Genomic DNA, 19,646 nt, shown 5'->3' with positions numbered 1-19,646 from the left:
TACTTTGAGTCAATTGGATCATTGCCGTTAAATTTTGGGTTAAGTTTTTTATGAGGTGAGAGGTTGACGTGACAAGTTTTTTAAATGTGACATGATGAGTTTATACGTGGCATTTCATAAAAGAAACATTTTAAAAATAGAGTTTCTAAAATCTGAAACAAGACTCCGAGCGATGGAGTTGACTTGGCCACCGCCACCCATGACGGAGAGGGCATTGAACATGAATGATTAATGAATTGTACCTGACAAGATTAAAACTTTTTTCTAGCTTCAGGGATCTCGGTGTTTGATTCCCCATTTTTAGGGTTACTCATTTGAGAAGGATAATTGATTTGGCAGAAATTGAAAGAAGGGTAGAAGTTTGTGAAGTCTAGTTCCGAAACGGTTGCGTACTATCCGTTAGAGAAGAGGAGTGTATTCTCTAAGATCAAAGGAGAACTCGGTCTCAAAATTTGGTACGTCGATGACCCACTAGAAGCAAAAAACACAGGTGAGCAGAAGCAGAGTCAGCACCACTGCCAGAGGAGAAGCCACCCGGGAATTTAGAAGGAGAGACAAAGGAAGATGAACCAAAAAAGATAAGCCAGATGAGAATACACCAAAAGAAGAACCAACAGTTGAAAAGCCAAAGGAGGAGATTCCAGAGGAAACAGCGTCTCCAAAACAGGAGGTGTCAAATCCTTCGATTGTGCAGATAGAGATAGAAGCCGCAGTGCTTACGACCTTGTAGATCCCATGCCATTTTTATATGTTTGAGTCGTCAAGACCAAGCGAGCAAGACTGGAAACTAGTTTGACCGTTTACGCAAATCTTTCGATTGGGACGCGGAGCATGAAGACTAAAAGCGAGACAGAGAGCAAGGACTGGAATCAAGTTTTCGCCTTCAATAAAGAGGGTCTTAACTCAACAAACCTCTAATAGCGACTTCTTCGTCGCAAATCGCCGTTGTCAACAGCCATAACAATTCACCGTTGTTCGAATCATCTTCCTCAAGAACCACCTCCATGCGCCGCCATGAAACTTGCACACAACAAAACCCATAAAATTTCACCAATAAAGTCTAATTTTAAAATGTTTAATGTTATGAAATTCCACGTATAAATCTCTGCGAATGCCATGTACTAAAAACTTACCACGTCAAGGTGTCAGGTCATAAAAAACTTAATCCCGTTAAGTCAATTTAACGGCAGGGCCCAATTGACTCAAATTAGCATTTTTTAGAACTAAATTGAGAATTCTAATAAAACGGGAATCAACTGGGAAAAAAACCCACAAAAATAGGGATAACTAAAGGGGTTTAACCTTTTTTTTTAAAGAAGCAAGCAAATTGTAGAGTTTGCATAATTTTATTTTATTGAGAATGTAATTTGGTTAAATTTATTATGATTAATATAGAAAGTTCTTTACTTTTAATTAATAATGTACTTTGGTTAATAGTGAAAATATCAACTAAATAATTGAGAATTTACACTTATTAATTTGAAAATCTAAAATAATAATTAATTGAACAATAATATTTAGATAACCAATGATGAATCATATATTGAAAAAGTAGTGGAATCAATATATTTTCTTCTTATTATTTTTTTTTATCTTTTCAATCCTATTTCTTTATTACATTATTATTATTTTATTTGATCTTTTATTTATTTTTATTTTGTTTGACTAACCCTTTTCTATATTTTTTATAAGAACTAATTTGTTAGAAATCAATTTTATGTTTGTTGAGAGACTACTTAGAGTTGACTTTACCCTTTTCTATTTTATTGGCTATTATCTTAAGTAATACTTGAGTTATTATAGTTTAATAGTATTAATTTGATCGGATCAATGACAACATTACCACAGACACACAAATATACATAATCAATGATATCTTTAGCTCAAATGGAAGTTTTCCTTCTATGAACAAGTCATAAAGAATACAAATTGATAGAAATGAGCCATTTAAACTAAGGATACCCTGCTTTGGATAAATCCCAAATTCACAACATCAAATATCATTTCATCAATAAACACAACTTCACACAATCATACATTTTCTCACTTAATTTAGCCAAGATAACTTCAAAATAATATAATAATTCAATCATCAGCATACAAAGAACCAAACAACCAAATCAAACAATGAAATTCAAATGTACAAAAATTAAGATTAGTTTCTCTTATCTTGATTAAACAACCATTTCCCTCAAAGATGTTTCATAGAGCTTTATCTAATACAAAATAATCTAACTTGGCAATAAAGATCTCAAATTAAAAATCTAAATATATCATCGAGATCATAAAACAAAAGAAAAAACAACCATTTCCCTCAAAGATGTTTCATAGAGCTTTATCTAATACAAAATAATCTAACTTGACAATAAAGATCTCAAATTAAAAATCTAAATATATCATCGAGATCATAAAACAAAAGAAATTCACTAAGAGCATCTTTGAATCATATGTTTAACTGCTTACAAACAATCCAAAGAATTAACATATCTCAAAAGAGAACAAAAAAGAAATTATTTTTTTAGACTCCTTGATAATATGAATGCTTACAACTCCTCATCACAAACAATTCTACAGTTTATGATTTTCAAAGGGACAGAGATTGAGATTAGAAATATAGAGAAAGAGTATAAAAAAAGTTTAGAAAATGTAAAAAAATAATGAAATTTACCTAATAAATAACAGAAAATATAGTATAAATATTTTATTATTAAAATATTATAGCATTCTCTTCTAAAAATCACCACTATTTTTTATACCATTTTCTACTTTCTCACAATTACTTTCTAATTCAATTGTTTAAAAAATAGGTGAAAAAAATAGTAAAGAAGAAAAAATAGTTTAAAGCGCTTCTTTTATTTTATTTCTCTTTAAAAACATAAAATAGACGTGCAGTATTTTTTGTTTTCCTCCCAAGAATTTGTTAACGTTACTGTTGAATCTTAAATCTAAATATTATGATATATATTATTTTTATGTATTTTGAATGTTGGAAACTGATAAAATATTTACTTTTAGCTTTTTAGTATCATTAAGTTATGATGGTAGAAAAATACAATGTTATTTAATAAATAGTATTGTTTTATTATTTTTAATTTCAACCGTGGACATGTGAGTCTTGAACCTGTGATATTTGGTATAAATTATAATCTTCAAACATTACTTGTAACCTTGATGTGATATTCTTGAACTTTATAACTTTAATAAGAAACAACCAAGTGTCATTGCTTCATAGTTGTTTCCAACAATCATGTCCCGCTCCAAGCACTCTCAAATGATGAGCTTGGTTTATGATTATTACCTCATCAATTATTGCTTAGTCACATTTTCTAAATTGATTTACTAGAATCCAATGACCAATTAAATTAGATGAGTATTTTAGTTGTGATCACTTGAGTATCTTTTCACCCTTCTTGAGTCTTACAAGTGAGTGGTAGATCCCGTGTTCTAATTCTACAAGTTTCTGTAAAATTCTCGTAATTCTAAATAATAATAAAAAATATGTACAAGCTCGAATCATTTCACATTAATATATAAGGTATACTTCCTATCTCTTTATTTCCTAAAGAAAATAGAATTAATAATATGTGATTTGTAATATTGTATTGTTAAAATAAGGGAGTGATGGGTAATATGTGTATAGTTATAGATGACTTATTTTCATTTTTAATTTTAAAATATAATTAAAAGATAGGAATATCAAATATAAAAATCATTTTCTTTATATATTATTATAGATGATATCTCCTAAATATGTATAGTCACTATAACTATAACTATATATATAATCGATTAGATCCTGATAATAAAAAATTTAGCTAAAAAGACTTCATTCTATACACTCAAATTATTTTTCTATTAAAGTAATTTAATAATAAAATTTTATATTTAGAGAAAAAAATAAATTACAATAATATAAGTTTCATCAAGCATTACATTATTAGTTATTATGCATGAAAACATAATTTTGTAACCAATAGGAGAGTATAAAAGTTATAACTTATGGCAAAATTGATGGTAAGTTATATTTTTTTGATGTGAAGATGGAAGAGATTGCATCTGAACTTATAACTAGATTAAAAGTCAAATTTACAAAAAATAATTTGAATTTGAAAAGGATGGAAGTTTAATTATTTGATATTTATGTGAAATAAAAATTAACTTATATTTAATAGAAATAAAATATTTTATCTCATTTTCGTCGAAGAAGAGGTATATTCATATAAAATATAAATATTAATTAATTTTTTTTTTTGTAAAAAATAAAAATCACAATAAATCAAACATCATTTTATTATTTAAATTTTAAAAGGAAATACATTTTCTTTTTTCAATGTCAAAATTTAAGAAAGATGTCATAATTATATAAATATAAATTAAGACATTAATTTGTTAAAAATCAAATTAAATCTAAATCATACAAGAAAGAAGACACATAAAATTATTATCTTAATATCTTCGGTAAAAGGTGTTCTCAATTTTTTACGAGTTGAATTCATGTCTCATTATTATTTTAATGTATTTCGTGAGTTTTTTTCAAACCAAAATTTCAAATTGAGAGCTATTATAAATTAAAAACCTAACACTAAACATTCAAACAAAACAAAAATTCAATATAAAGTAAATTAAGATTGAATGATTACTTTTTTCAACTATTTCAATTAAAACAACTCAAAATCTAAAAAAAAATTGTGATCAAATTTTCAACACAGTGTGATCAGAAAAATGAAAGAAGGAAATGACCTGTGAAGGAAAAAGAAAAAATATCATGAAGTGAAGTTTTTCACTTTATAGTTTTTCTATTCTTTTCTAAATATATCATATATAATCACATTTATTTGATCACATAAATAAAAATTTATTACAAAATTTAAACTCACTCTTCATCCATTCAAACAATTTTATTTTCTACCCTCATTTACCTCTTTATTACACCATGATCTAATAGTCTCTTAACTAATTAAATAATTTTCCATCCATCAAAATTTTAATTTAACATGTTATTATTTCCTTATATATATAAATATAATATGCAGGCAGAGAGAGACATTTATTGAACAAAATTGCAAACTAATAATTAGGGGAGTGGGGACAATCATTGAGCATGAGACAAATGAACTTTTTCCTTTTTAAATTTGAAAAGAACTATAATGTGTTTCATTGGCTGGAGCATATGGAACAAACGGAGGAGGAATGGCAAATGGATTTGATGTGCCTAATTATAATCGAACAACACTAAAGACGCGCGTCAAGTATTTATGGTCTTCCGTGCTATTGTACAAAGAAACAAATAATATCTAATAATTCAGTGAAACAAATAAGTTGTGACATGACGGATCACATGTCGTCGATTCAAAGATTACAACTTAGAGTAGTTTTATTGGATCCATCATCTATCGCATTCATTCATCTCCTCAACGGTCTACAATGTACTAGCCCGGAAACTTGGAAAAAGCCAATACTAATAATAAATATAAAAAATCTAATGTTAATTTGGATTTTTTTAGAAAATAACAATAGAAGGAAAATAACAAAATTAAGAGAATAAAATTAAATGTATTATCACACGATCATAAAGAGAGAATATTTTAAACATGATGTAATTTGATTGATTTAATAAAAAAAAAATATAAAACATGTGAGAGTAATATACTTAGTCCCACAGATTATTTATTCTTTCTCCCCTTTACCAAACACACAAATCAATTATTTTGCTCTCCATCTTTCTCAACCATACCAATCACATCCTAAAGGATTTAGTCTCACACAAATGATAACTGTGTTGGTTCATCCAAAACACTCTCGGAGTAGTACCTTAAATTTCGTACTACAGACCTAAACAAGGCAATGTTGGAGGGTGGTGTTTTTACTTGTTACTTTTTTGGAAGCTAGTTGTTACTTTTTACTAAGTTACCTACCCTTTTGCATTTTACATGTCATCAATTATTGGTTACTAGAGTATATAAAAATAACACCTTATATATAAGATCCATTTTGGTTATTTGAATATTGTCCTTTTGTCCTAGATTCTGTTTTGTTCTGGAGAATCTGGTATAGAAAGTGATGTCAGCTTGTGCTCTTGCTGATTCGGCTTTAAAATCTGCTATAGGTTTGCCAAAGGCCAAACACCGAAACCATGAAAACCCAAGCAACAGGGTCCTGGTATTTAGTGACGTGACTGTGACAACTTTCTTGAGCACTTGTCGACTTTTCACTGGTGATGGTAAATAGACGCTTGCCATTTAGAGGAGAAAATATTTTCATAGAAACTGGGATGCTAGAGATGCTAGAGAGGGGCATATTGATGTCTCTGCAGACACTAAATCACCCTCCATTTCTTACTGGTGATGCCTTTAGAAAGAGGACTCAGACTCGGTGCAGAGCGAAATCAAATTTAAGCACAGGTTTACAGTTATCTTCTGAAGAGAATGGAAAATATGCAGAGCCAGGTAGTTCTCTTATGAGATGTGAAAGCTCTGGTTCTCTGCTAAGCCAACCGAACACTGTTGGTGTTATAGGAGGAGTGTCAGTTCTATCAACTCTGATTTTCTTGGAGAAGCTTGCTTGTTGGGGTTCAAGAAATGGTAGGGAATGCCCACCTTTCGTTGTTTCCAGTGATTCTGTGCTAAGCAAAGTGCTTTCGTTTCGTGGTCCTCTCCCTTCTGCAAGAAGCAGAATCGATCGTATCAAATTGAATCAGGACCTTGTGATTGAGAATTTGAGATGCAAAAGGAATTTTCTTCAGCAGTCTGGAGCTCAGGGATTGGCCATGCCTTGCCATCTCTCACATGCGTGGCACAGTGAAATTTCTGAGGATAGTTCCCTACCATTTCTTCATGTTGGTGATTGTGTGGCCATGGAACTCAAGAACGCCAAGTTGAAACCAATCCATGCTGCTTATACTGTGAGGATTGGACTGCTGACTACGGATTCCGCTTTTGTAGCTAGTTATTACCAGGACAAGCTTCAAAGTCAGGTATTCATAATGACTCGTGTTAATAACAGAAAGTAACAAACAATCCAAACACTTCGCAAGTTCAATACTATCGGTTGCTTTCGGTACTTTTGTTGGCGTACCAGATTGAATTTTATTGTGTAAATGATGGTAAAATTTATCTGCAGGGATTTGAAGTAGTGTTGCTAGATAAGGATACCGAGGAGCATGTATTGGTTCCTGCAATGGAAGCATTGTACAGAAAGGACATCGAAGGGGCAAGGAATTTATTGAGAATTGCAATCCATGTTCTTTTGGTTAGGGCAGTAAACCTGGTGCTTCTGGCATCTGATGATTTGCTGGGGGTTCTCCCTCACAATGATCCTCTTCTCAGGAAATGTATAGACCCCATGGATGCTTTGGCAAGGTCAATTATACATTGGGCAGAAACAACGGCAAAGGTGCACAAGAAATTATAGTATCCCTTCTTCCGAAAGCTTGCCATAGTGATTGGCTCATCTATGTGAAAAGAAAAAGAAACATGGCTTCATGTAGATAGAATTTCTCCTTTGCCACTGCATCTTTCTTTGATAGACAGAGGAATAAAACGAGGAACTGTCGTTAGAATAGAATTTGATAACTTGATAGTTGTAGCTCATCTGCACTTCATATTGCAGATTTTGGCGTGCCTTTGTATGCAATAAAATTCTCTTGGTATCTCCGTAGCAGCCACTTAAGTTATGATATGTCGTGAAATCACTCCGTGTTCGCCATTTGCCAATCACGATGATGCCTATTTTATGTTTCTTAGATATAGCAGAGTATCACATTCTGATATTTGTCGTTTCCAATCTTGAGAAAGCTAGAAAGTGTTGGAATGCAATGTTTTAATCTCCACCTTCCGCAACACAAGTGTTGTTGAATTTTGGAGTTCAACGACCTCTCCAAGACGGAACATCCAAAAAAGATTCGACTTTGTCATTGCATAAGGGATTCCTATCGACCATGCAAAGCAATCACATGGCGTACAATAAGCCTAGTAGGTTACGCACAACATAAGGGCATTACTAAATGCAAACCTCCAAAACTCTGGTAAAACAAAATTTAAGATCAACTGCAAGGTAATCAAAGAAACATCATGAAACCATAACAAGTAAATGGTCTTGTATAATATCAATAAGATCGTTGGTAATAGACCATATGAGTAGTACGTGAACGAATAATGCAAAATCAAAAGTCGAGCTCTTCAATTCCAAGACTGCAGAATCTAAAAACAGTTTGACGATAAAATATCATCACCAGCAGCAGAACCCCTCTATATTATTGGGGATAAAAAGATATTTAACAATAATAGCAAATTTTATTTCCAGAGGCTCCTTGAAAAAGAGTTTCTGAATTTATCAAAGAACTGATGGGTTATTTTGAGTGATGCACGACATTTTTATCCGAGAATGCCCAAGAAGAAATAAGGTGATGGGCTATTGCAAAGGGTCCAGGGAAAACTATTGGAGCATTTTCACCAGCACTTTCCACGTTGAAATCCGAAGCGAAGCTTCTGTTCTCTTCTAGTCCCTTACATATTTGCTCGACCTTTTCTGCTGCAGTTCTTTGGGTTTCCTTGTATTTAGCAGACGTCAATGCATTTCTTACTTCTTCTCTACTGTACCACTGAGCATCTAGAAAAGCAAGTTGCGGAATCAGTTGTTGCCAATTAAATAAACCAAACAAAAGAAATTGAGATAAACTGAAATTATCTGTGCATAAGTTCATAACTCAAGGAAAATACTTGCATTGCATACACCATATATACGGATATGGTGCAGTTGAAGTTTCATACAAAAGTGACACGTGTAAAACTGAGAAATCAGCCACTCCACAAACATACAAACGTTGTACCTAAATCTGTCTCACAAATAAGGTTTTACAGACTAACTCACCATTTCAAGTCATGCATATAAATAAATGGGAAATAAGAAAAAAAGAAAACAGTATCAGAGCTAAGTTCTAGTATATAGAAGCGAGGTCAATGCACCTTCTAACTCTTTCTTGTCCACAGTTATTTCAAGTGATTTTGCATATGCAAAGAACCCAACCATCAACTGGCATGGAATGCCACTTGGTCCAACTGGAAACAAAAAACAATAAAAATTGTGATATTAATAGACAATAAGGGGATAAATATAATTACAAAAACTAATAAGGAAAATGGTAAAATACACAGAATTATGTTAATTCATCATTACATGAGATTATGTTCACCTGTAGTTAACTTCTGAAAGCTGCCCACGCGTGTGAGAAGAATTAAGAATTTCAAACATAGTTAAGATATATCACCAAGTTCTTATTTACTTTGAACATGTTCAAACCACCACAGAACTACCAGCAATTAATTTCAAGAATTCACTCATGTTCTCCATTAGCCACATGCAGCTACCCAAATTAAAGTAAGGTGTAAAAAAATGGACAGGGTCAGTTCCTATTGTTAATCCAACAGGTATCTAAATGAATTAAGTTCGAATTATTTGAGCTTTTTCAAGCTAGACCAAGTTCATTTGTAAGTTTGTACCTGAAGCTAAGATTTCTAATCCAAAGCTCGATGTCAAAAGCTCACGAATAGCCCTTCTACACGTGCATGAGTGTGTACATTTTTTTTTTATCAGCATGCATGAATGTGTACATAGAATTAATATGTTGACCAAGTAATTTTAGTTTGACTTGTGAGGAAAGGGGCATTATGTATCCAGAAATTATCATACTTAATATGCAAATAAAAACTATATAAAATCATTAAAGTTACCCCAAAATGAATTATGAAAAGAAAAGAAAAAATTCTATTTCAATTTCTTTTCCTTTTCAATCACAAATATGAACACTAAATTAGAAATCAACCAAACTCAAGTAGCTTGTTTTTTCTATAGCGAAACTTGAGCTTCAAATGCTTAGCTTAACTCAATTTGTTTCAGCCCTAGTTAATACCATACAAATAAAAGCATATTCAAATAATATATATTTGAATATGCTTTTACTAAAAAACCTTATTACGTAACTTTGTATATGCATGGACACATGCATGGATTATCTTAAAAACCAGAATATATAGACGTCTTTGGTGCAGGGTTCGGATGTAGTTTTTAATCAATTTCTGATAATGCAAAACCTTATTCTTTCACCTCCTTTCTTTCTTTTCATCTTTCAGGTATCTAGAGCCTTTTTTTTGTCACAATGACTTCTTCCTCCTCCTCCACTACTAGCACTCCTCTTCTTACAATTGACCGTTCTTCCTTTATTCCCCACACCTTCAATACCCCCTATCAATCTCAAATTGGATGAGGACAAACAACTACTTGATTTGGCAACAAGTTCTTGCCACCGGGCCTCAATCTTATGCACTTCTTGGATGGTTCTTGTGTGCCTCCACGCTTCTCCAACGATACGGATGTTGCAAACAATATAATTTCTCAAGATCACCTGCTAGTTGCCTGGCTGCTGGCTTTATGATCACGCCTATCCTCACCAAGACGGTGGAACTTCATGTCTTCTCAGATACGGGATCGGCTGAACACCTACTATGCCAGTCAAACACCTACCAAAGTAAAAAAAAAAAACTCAAAATCCAACTCCACTAAACCAAAAAAGACAAATTTGTTACCACCTATCTTCTTGATATCAAGAAAATAGTTGGCACTCTTGCTGTTGTTGGGTGTCCTATTACTCCCGATGACCATATTGAAGCTATCCTAGATGGTTTATCCAAAGACTGACAGTTTTGTCACGTCTGTGACCTCAAAAATCGATCCTCACAGCGTTCAAGATATTGAAGCCCTTCTATTAGCCCAAGAAGAAAGATTTGACAGACACCGACTCCAAGAACAACAGGAGTGCAAGCAAATGTTGCTTCCACCTCGAATAATTCTTCAAGAAATTTTAACCGATCTTCATCTAGTCAAAATAGAGGAGGCAGGTGTTAGAATAAACAAAAACAGTTCAGATGTTACTCAGTACCTTGTATGTGTGCTTGCTTTCATTTTCTCTCTACTCTGATCACCTTCATCTCTGCTTTTCCAGCAAGGGTTACGAACCCTAGTTTTCTCCATTCTCGAGCTCTCATTCTCGCTCTCTCTTTCTCTCTAAGTCTCTGATTCAGCTTTCTCTTTCTTGCACGTGGGATTATCACTTAATCCTATCTCTGACCTGTGCTTTCTCGGTTTTACCCTTACCACTTGTGCTTTTCCATTTCTGCCCTTACACTAATATGGTATCAAGAGCATAGGTGCTTGTTGGTTCTGGTGTGTACAGTGGGTGTGTGATTGGTGATTGGAAGTGGAGAAAGGAGGTTCCTTTGTGTGTGGGTAAATCAAGAAGCTAGCAAGAAAGTGATGGCAGGCATTGGAGGAATACAGGGGCAACTGCCTGTATTTGATGGGAAACTATTTGATGACTGGCGCATCAAGATGCAAGCCATCTTTGGTTTTCAAGATGTGTCCGAAGTTATAGAAGATGGGTTACCAGAGTTGAGTGAAAGAGCTACTGAAGAGGAGAAAAGAAGTTATAAACTGCAGGTGAAATTGGACAGCAAGGCCAGATTTTTGCTGTATCAATGTGTCAGCCCAAAGATCTTTAACAAGATTTCTAAGGCTTCTACTGCTAAGGAAGTGTGGGACATTCTGGTGAAGATGTATGGTGATGGAGATAAAAACAAGAAAGTGAAATTACAGGCCCTAAGGAGGCAGTTTGAGATTCTGATCATGGATGAGGGTGAAACTGTGGCAGAATACTTTGACAAAGTCCAAGAACTGGTGAATAAAATGAGAGCATGCAAGGATACAATTTCGGATGAGTACATTGTTGACAAGATCCTAAGAACTCTAACCCCCAGATTTGATCATGTTGTAGTGGCTATTGAAGAAGCACGTAATCTGGAGTCTATGGAGATTGAGGAGCTGCTGCACTCATTAGAAGCTCATGAGTATCGCATCAATGAGCGCAAGCAGTGCCAAGAACAGGCCCTACAGGCCAGATCTCAGTTTAAAGGGAAAAAGGGGTTCAAAAAGTGGAATAAGGGCAGCAAGAAAGGTAAAGATTCACAGGAACAGCAAGGGGAAGATTCCAGTGAATCTGCACCAGTGAAAAACCAGAAAACTGGAGGAGATTGGAAGTTTGACAAGAAGAAAGTGAAATGCTATAATTGCCAAAAACTTGGGCATTATGCAAAAGAGTGCTGGAAAGGGGAAGGTGCTAAAAACAAACCCAAGAAGAGGGCTAATCTGGCCCAGGAGGAGGAGTCAGATTCAGAGGCTGTGATGTTGATGGCCAACACAGGAGAGGAGCAGCCAGAGAGCACAACATGGTACTTGGATTCTGGCTGCTCTACCCATATGACAGGGAGGAAGGACTGGTTTGTGAAAATGCAAGGAGCTGCACAAGGGAAGATCCGGTTTGCAGATGACAGGAGTTTGACTGCAGAAGGATCTGGGAGAGTTGTTCTGAGAGATGCAGAAGGGAAAGAAGTGATAATTGAAGAGGTACTGTATGTACCAGGGCTGAAAACGAATCTGCTAAGCTTGGGACAGCTGTTACAGAAGGGATATGTGATGAAAATGGAGAATAACTGTCTCAGCATTTTCAATCAGCATAAGAAGATGATTGTGCAGGCCCAGCTGTCACAAAACAGAACTTTTCGGGTGGTAATGAGTGCAGTAAAACATCACTGTTTTACTGCAACAGAAAATAAAGAAGAATGGCTATGGCATCTCAGATTTGGACACCTAAATTTCAGAGATTTATCACTGTTAAGCCAGAAAAATATGGTGAGTGGCTTGCCTAAAGTGGAAATTCCTGAAACAGTTTGCAAGGAGTGTGTCCAATGCAAGCAGACCAGGGGCAGTTTTCAGAAAATCCTACCCCAGAAGTCAACAGAAAAATTGGGAGTGGTGTATTCAGATGTGTGTGGCCCTATCCAAGTAGAAACACCTGGAGGCAGCAGGTATTTTCTACTTTTTATTGATGACTGGACCAGGAAATGTTGGGTCTATTTGATTAAGAGAAAGGGGGAGGTGCTGCAGACATTTGAGAAATTTAAATCTCTTGTTGAGAGGCAGTGTGAGAAGAAGATTAAGGTGTTGAGGACAGATGGAGGAGGAGAGTATACCTCCACTGAGTTTAAAGAGTTGTGTGAAAAGGAAGGGATAGTGCATGAAGTTACCCCTCCTTATACACCACAGCACAATGGTGCAGCAGAGAGGAAAAACAGAACCATATTAAATATGGTTAGGTGCATGCTGAAGAGTAAAAAGTTGCCTAATTTTCTGTGGGGAGAGGCTGTGTTGACAGCCACATATGTCCTTAATCTGTCTCCAACAAAGAGACTAAATGGCTTGACACCCGAGGAAGCTTGGACAGGGGTGAAACCAGATGTTAAGCATCTGAAAATTTTTGGATCTATATGCTACAAGCATATACCTGACCAGTTGAGAAAGAAGCTGGATGACAAGGGAGTGCCACTGATTTTGGTTGGGTACAATGCCACTGGAGGTTACAAACTGTATAATCCTATAGGAGGAGCAGTTTGCATCAGTAGAGATGTTGTAGTTGATGAAGCTGGAGTATGGCAGTGGGAGACAAGTGAGCAGGAAGCATCAACCATTAATCTGGAAGATGTCACTGCTGGAGAGGAAACAGTGGAAACAGTGGAAACAGTGGAGACAGGGGAGAGAAGAGATGACAGCAGGAGAAGGTCATCAAGAGTTTCACAACTGCCAGCACATCTAAGAGACTATGACTTATCCTATGAGGCCACACTCACATCAGAAGGTAACTTTGTTCACTTTGCTTTAATAGCAGAAGCAGAACCAGTTGAATTTGATGATGCAGTGAAGGATGAAAGGTGGTATAAGGCAATGCAGGAAGAGATTGACTCTATAGAGAGAAATCAGACCTGGGAGTTGGTTGATCTGCCCTCTAATAAGAGGCCCATAGCATTAAAGTGGGTTTATAAGTCAAAAATAAATCCACAAGGTGTTGTAGTAAGGCACAAGGCAAGGCTGGTTGCTAAGGGTTTTCTACAAAAGGCTGGAGTTGATTATGGTGAAGTTTTTGCTCCTGTGGCCAGGGTAGAGACAATCAGGTTGGTGGTGTCTCTAGCTACTAAATTTCACTGGTCCCTACACCAGTTGGATGTGAAGTCAGCCTTTCTAAATGGAAGGCTGGAAGAGGAAGTATATGTTGTACAGCCACTGGGATTTGAGGTTAAAGGGCAGCATGACAAGGTGTACAGGCTGAGAAAGGCTCTCTATGGGCTTAAACAGGCTCCAAGAGCTTGGAACCAGAGAATTGATGGGTTCATGAACAGTATTGGCTTTGAGAAGTGTGTATCAGAACACGGGTTGTATGTGAAGAGCTGCCAACACAGTGGCAGACAAGAGAAGTTAATTGTATGCCTATATGTTGATGACCTATTAGTTACTGGGAGCTGTGAGGAGTTGATTTCAGATTTCAAACTTCAAATGCTGAGTGAGTTTGAGATGAGTGACTTGGGAAAGCTCAGCTATTTCCTTGGGATAGAATTTACTGAGACTGAAAGTGGAATTGTGATGCATCAGTCCAGATATGTTCTAGACTTATTAAAAAGGTTTGAAATGGTTGACTGCAATGCTGCCAACACCCCAGCAGAAGTGGGGTTGAGACTTGAGAAGGAGCCAGATGAAGAAGCTGTAGATCCAACATCTTACAGAAGTATTGTTGGAAGTTTGAGATACCTCTGTAACACAAGGCCTGACTTGAGTTACAGTGTTGGAGTGGTGAGTAGATATATGGAATGCCCCAGATTGTCACACTTGAATGCTGTCAAACGCATTCTAAGATACTTGCAGGGCACTCACTCTTATGGAATACTGTTGGGAAGAGGAGAGACTGGGGAAGAAGTGCAAATCACTTCTTACTCAGATGCAGACTGGTGTGGTGATAAAGAAGATAGGAAGAGCACTGCTGGTTATATCTTCTTCATGGGAGGAACACCAATTTCATGGAGTTCAAGAAAGGAACCAGTGGTTGCCTTGTCATCATGTGAGGCAGAGTACATAGCTGCCTGTGAAGCTACTTGCCAAGCAACTTGGCTGGGATTCTTATTGGAAGGGTTGAAAATCGAGCTAACTGGAAGAGTGAGGCTGCTTGTTGACAACAAGTCAGCCATAGATCTTGCTAAGCACCCTGCATCTCACGGCAGGAGCAAGCATATCGAGACTCGATTTCACTACATCAGAGAACAAGTCAGTAGTGGTAGACTGGATGTAGTACACTGCAGATCCGAAGACCAACTAGCAGATATACTCACCAAAGCACTCAAAAGTGAGCGTTTTCAGTCACTCAGAAAGCAGATTGGGATGGTGCGAGCTGAGATCAGTGAAGATCGCACCAGGAGGAGGACGAAAACCTAGGGTTTCCGCCGGAGAGGATGAAATCTACCTAGGAAGAGCTTTCTCCGAGTTTAATCGGTGGAAAGTGCTCAGAATCACAGGAGAAGAATTTTCACCGATTGAATCGGTGAAACAAGTGTTTTTCTTCAGAAAAATCTAGTTTTTGTTCGACTAAACGTTTTTGTTTAGGAGGAGTGTTAGAATAAACAAAAACAGTTCAGATGTTACTCAGTACCTTGTATGTGTGCTTGCTTTCATTTTCTCTCTACTCTGATCACCTTCATCTCTGCTTTTCCAGCAAGGGTTACGAACCCTAGTTTTCTCCATTCTCGAGCTCTCATTCTCGCTCTCTCTTTCTCTCTAAGTCTCTGATTCAGCTTTCTCTTTCTTGCACGTGGGATTATCACTTAATCCTATCTCTGACCTGTGCTTTCTCGGTTTTACCCTTACCACTTGTGCTTTTCCATTTCTGCCCTTACACTAATAGCAGGTTCAGATTTAACAACAGAAACTCAAGGTCTTCTTTCAGAAACAATACCAGAAACTCAACAACACATAATACTAACCACATGAATCGGCTCCAACATCAAATATTTGGAAAAAATGGTCATAATGCTCTGGACTGTTGGCACCGGTATGAACAAGACAATTCTACTTCTATAACAGCTAACTCCTCTCAACTTTTTCTCTCATGTAATAGTGGAGCCACACATCACATTACCAATCATGCTAATATTTTCAGCAAAACACACGTCTTCAACTGCAATGACGTTGTACAACTTGGAAATGGCTCAGGTATGCGCATCTGTCATGTATGTAGGTACTGCACGTTTTAGGTTTCCACTCACACAATCATCAATCTTGCTTAATAATCCTTTGCATGTTCCGGAAATTACGAAGAACCTTGAGTGTATCTAAATTTGCGAAATATAATAATGTCTTTTTTGAATTTCACTCTAACACCTGCTATGTTAAAAACCAGGCAACTCAGGAGATAATTGTACATGGAAATCTTAAAGATGCCCTATATGATTTCCCTTTCTGTTATATATGCAAACAAATACTATGTGCACTCTGCTACTTATAAACCTGTGAAATCTACGTTTACTCTTTGGCACTCAAGACTTGGCTATGCATCATCCAATGTTGTTCAAAGTGTGCTTACTGCAATATATCTTGTAATAAACCGAATACTATTTGTGAATCGTGTGTTCTTGCTAAGTCACATCAGCTTCCGTTTTCTAGATCAAACACTGTTTACACTGCTCCTTTACAATCAGTGTTTATTGATATATGAGGATCTGCTCCTAACTCGTTATTACATTCCATTTCTTGATGCTTTCTCACGTTATACTTGGCTATACTTGATACACTCCAAATCTCAAGTGCATCTGTTTTCAAACTGTTCAAAGTTTTTCCAGAAACTAAAACTGGTTGCAAACTAAAATGCATTCAAACAGATAAACTAAAGAATTTCTATGCTTTTACTGTTTTACGTGAGTATGGAATATGTCATCACCTAACTTGTCCATATACACATGAACAAAATGGTTCTATAAAAAGAAAACATTGACATGTGGTTGATGTTAGTTTATCATTATTGGCTGGATCGTCTTTACCTATGAATTACTGGGGGAAAAGCTTCTACTTTTTCTATATCTATTATTAACATGCTGCCCCACCTGTGTTGAATAATGTGTCTCCATATAACCTTCTGTTTAATAAATCACCAGACTATCATTTTCTAAAAGCTTTTGGTTGTGCTTGTTACCTATGTTTCTCATGCAAACAAAAGAGAAATGATAAAATTATCAAAGACTACAGTTTAATAAACATTAAGTGATATACCAGGCCACGGTTGAGAACTGTGATATACAACTTCTCCCACTTCAACACGAGTCTCTTCCCATGTTTCTCTTCTTACAGCTTCCTCCAAGCTTTCTCCTGGCTAAATGGAACAAGGGGATAGAAACTAATTATATTTTTGTATAGAAGGAAAAAAAAATCAAATCGAAAACAACTATGAAACAATCCCCAGACAAAAAAAAAAACTCTTAAGCTCACGAAACCTGGCCTTAGAAGCATTTTTTTTTCCTTTTATGGAGAAGTTTGAACTTGTCACAGATAAAAATTACAGAGTTTTTGTCTGTCAGCACCTATAATAGTGACCAATTTACAGAACCAAAGGAAGTTCAAGAATTCCAGACCACATAAAAGGAAGCTTCAAGGAACACAAACAGAAAAATGTCAATTTACCAAGCTATGCTACCTAATGCTGTAACAATAGAAAACCTTTTTGAGTCCCTACAAAATGAAAGGTCTTAAAAATTAAAATTGTTGAGATGTACCTCTATGAAACCTGATAAGCAAGTATACAATCGATGTAGACGCATTGGTCGCTTAGCCAAAAGAGCACGGTCATTCTCTCTATCAATTACAAGCATAATGACCACCTACATAAGATCATGTAAGCAACAAACAAATAATTGATCAAACACTTGATCGTCCTTTTATCAAATCAACACTTAGAAACAGAAGACAACTAACCGGATCAACACGCGGGTATATCCTCTTTTTGCATGAACCATTAGAACATTGCTTCCTTCGTCCAGCTTCCATTGGGACTGTTTTCTCACCACAATGTCCACAAAATCGTGATACATTATGCCATTCTAGCAGTGCCTTAGCCTGGCTAGGCCAAACCATTTATTAAGAAGTTGCATTGACATTGCTCCGACAGTATCATACACTAATTCACTATATAAGTAATAGTTTGATAAAAGGCCAACTAAAATAAGTTAAATAGATAACTATGAATTTGACGCCTCTAAGAAATTGCGCATTTTACAGTATAAAATGTTTGGCTAAAATGCAGAGTGGCACTCACCAATTAAAGTGATAACTTTGATAACTCTAATATAACTTAATAGACTATATTTATAATTTTATTTCTCAAAGTAATAAGATTTTTTGTTTAATATGCTTCATATAATTAGAATTTGTAACTATTTCAGTGATAATGTATATTATGTAACAAAAATACTTAGTGGTTTGATCATGTTACAAAATGAACTTACATGACCAGCAATAGCCAAGCTTCCCATTGCTTGCAAATCCGACCAGTCGGTAGCCACCATGAGCGTTCGAAGCTCCACAAAACGCAAACCCGTTTTGCTACCCAATTCAATTACCTCAGCAGAAACATCGATTGCCCAGTAAACGGCGTCGTCCTCTGCACTCGAATTCAGATACACCAACGAGTCCACACTCAACTGGGCACCGGACTTGTCGAAAATAACCCTGAGATCGTCCAAGCCGAGCCAACCCAGATGCCAAATCGGCGGCGAGTCGCCGGAGCTGGCCTCGGAAGAAGCCAAGAGCCGCCCATTTCTGAAAGGTAGTACCTTGAAGCTCAGGGATGGATACGAATGAGTATTTGGTAGCCCAATTTTCGCGTTGAGCGCTTCAAGAGCTGAAGAGGGTGGAAGGGGGTGGCCTGAAAATGACAATTTGGAGAGAAGAGGGTTGCCAGCGAAGGCATGGGAGTGAACGTTTATGGACATGGTGGCGGGAGAAGTCTTGCTTTTGCGAGAAATATCTTGTTAGAGATACCGCAGTTTGGTGGGAGAGTCTGTTATGGAAGAAGAATTTTGCAAAGCAGTGAAGAAACTTGACAAGTTCAAGTTTTGCTTCCATTTTTGACAGGTGAAAGGTCAAAAGGGAGACTAGAAGTGGTTGGTAAGTGATGATAATGGTTGTGCAAAATATCAATAGTGAGACACGTGTCACTTTTTTCAGTTTCCTGTCCCACTCATGACTTGGCTACACTACAAACCATACAAAAACATTAAAACAATAAATATTTTACGTGAATCTATATTGTTTGATACAATTTTTTTATTTAATAAAAATTAATTTATAATACATGTTTTTAACAACCAAGTTTAAAATGAATATCAATAGAAATTAAATAATTAAATAAATAAAAACACAAATATAAATTTTTAAAATTTAAGTCATTATTGAATGTAAATTTAAATTTTAGGTATGAAAAATTGATATATATATATATATATATATATATGTGTGTGTGTGTGTATATGTATATGTATATGTATATGTATGTATATATAAACTATAATATATGTATTCAAGTTAAAAATATATATATTATTTTAACTTTTTAATTATAACTATTATCTTATAAATGACCTCATGTAAATGTTGGCTACAAACAAAGTCCCACATAAAATAAGAGATGAACATGAGTTTATATACACATAACAAATCTCCATTGTTAAAAG

General features: G+C 35.6%; 2 protein-coding genes across 2 annotated transcripts; one reads left to right on the top strand and one right to left on the bottom strand.

Annotated features, from left to right (window-relative positions):
* Positions 1 to 6,064: 6,064 nt before the first annotated feature.
* On the top strand, positions 6,065 to 7,650 carry LOC124837021 (uncharacterized). Its single transcript, XM_047312305.2, has 2 exons — positions 6,065 to 6,973; positions 7,120 to 7,650. The coding sequence occupies exons 1-2, from the start codon at positions 6,218 to 6,220 to the stop codon at positions 7,408 to 7,410; spliced, it is 1,047 nt and encodes a 348-aa protein (XP_047168261.1). The 5' UTR covers positions 6,065 to 6,217; the 3' UTR covers positions 7,411 to 7,650.
* A 422-nt stretch (positions 7,651 to 8,072) lies between these two features.
* NUDX19 (nudix hydrolase homolog 19) lies at positions 8,073 to 19,048 on the bottom strand. Its single transcript, XM_088105160.1, has 6 exons — positions 18,420 to 19,048; positions 17,890 to 18,030; positions 17,691 to 17,795; positions 17,191 to 17,290; positions 8,964 to 9,056; positions 8,073 to 8,607 (listed from the first exon to the last, which is right to left on the bottom strand). The coding sequence occupies exons 1-6, from the start codon at positions 18,903 to 18,905 to the stop codon at positions 8,348 to 8,350; spliced, it is 1,185 nt and encodes a 394-aa protein (XP_087961286.1). The 5' UTR covers positions 18,906 to 19,048; the 3' UTR covers positions 8,073 to 8,347.
* Positions 19,049 to 19,646: the final 598 nt, after the last annotated feature.

The sequence above is a fragment of the Vigna umbellata genome, chromosome 1 (genome assembly GCF_029865625.1).
Source record: "Vigna umbellata cultivar VRB3 chromosome 1, Vumbellata_1.0, whole genome shotgun sequence".
NCBI lineage: Eukaryota > Viridiplantae > Streptophyta > Magnoliopsida > Fabales > Fabaceae > Vigna > Vigna umbellata.
The sequence above is the reverse complement of the archived record's forward strand: the minus strand, read 5'-3'. Positions and strand labels throughout refer to the sequence as shown.

Bases quoted from the DNA above. Each gene is read 5' to 3' on its own strand.
- LOC124837021 (XM_047312305.2), top strand. From the start codon at position 6,218: ATGGTAAATAGACGCTTGCCATTTAGAGGAGAAAATATTTTCATAGAA. The intron at 6,974-7,119 runs GTATTCATAATG...ATTTATCTGCAG, and splicing joins AGGACAAGCTTCAAAGTCAG to GGATTTGAAGTAGTGTTGCT.
- NUDX19 (XM_088105160.1), bottom strand. From the start codon at position 18,905: ATGTCCATAAACGTTCACTCCCATGCCTTCGCTGGCAACCCTCTTCTC. The intron at 9,057-17,190 runs GTATATCACTTA...TTTTGTTTCCAG, and splicing joins CAGTTCTCAACCGTGGCCTG to TTGGACCAAGTGGCATTCCA. The intron at 8,608-8,963 runs GTGCATTGACCT...TTGCTTTTCTAG, and splicing joins GGACAAGAAAGAGTTAGAAG to ATGCTCAGTGGTACAGTAGA.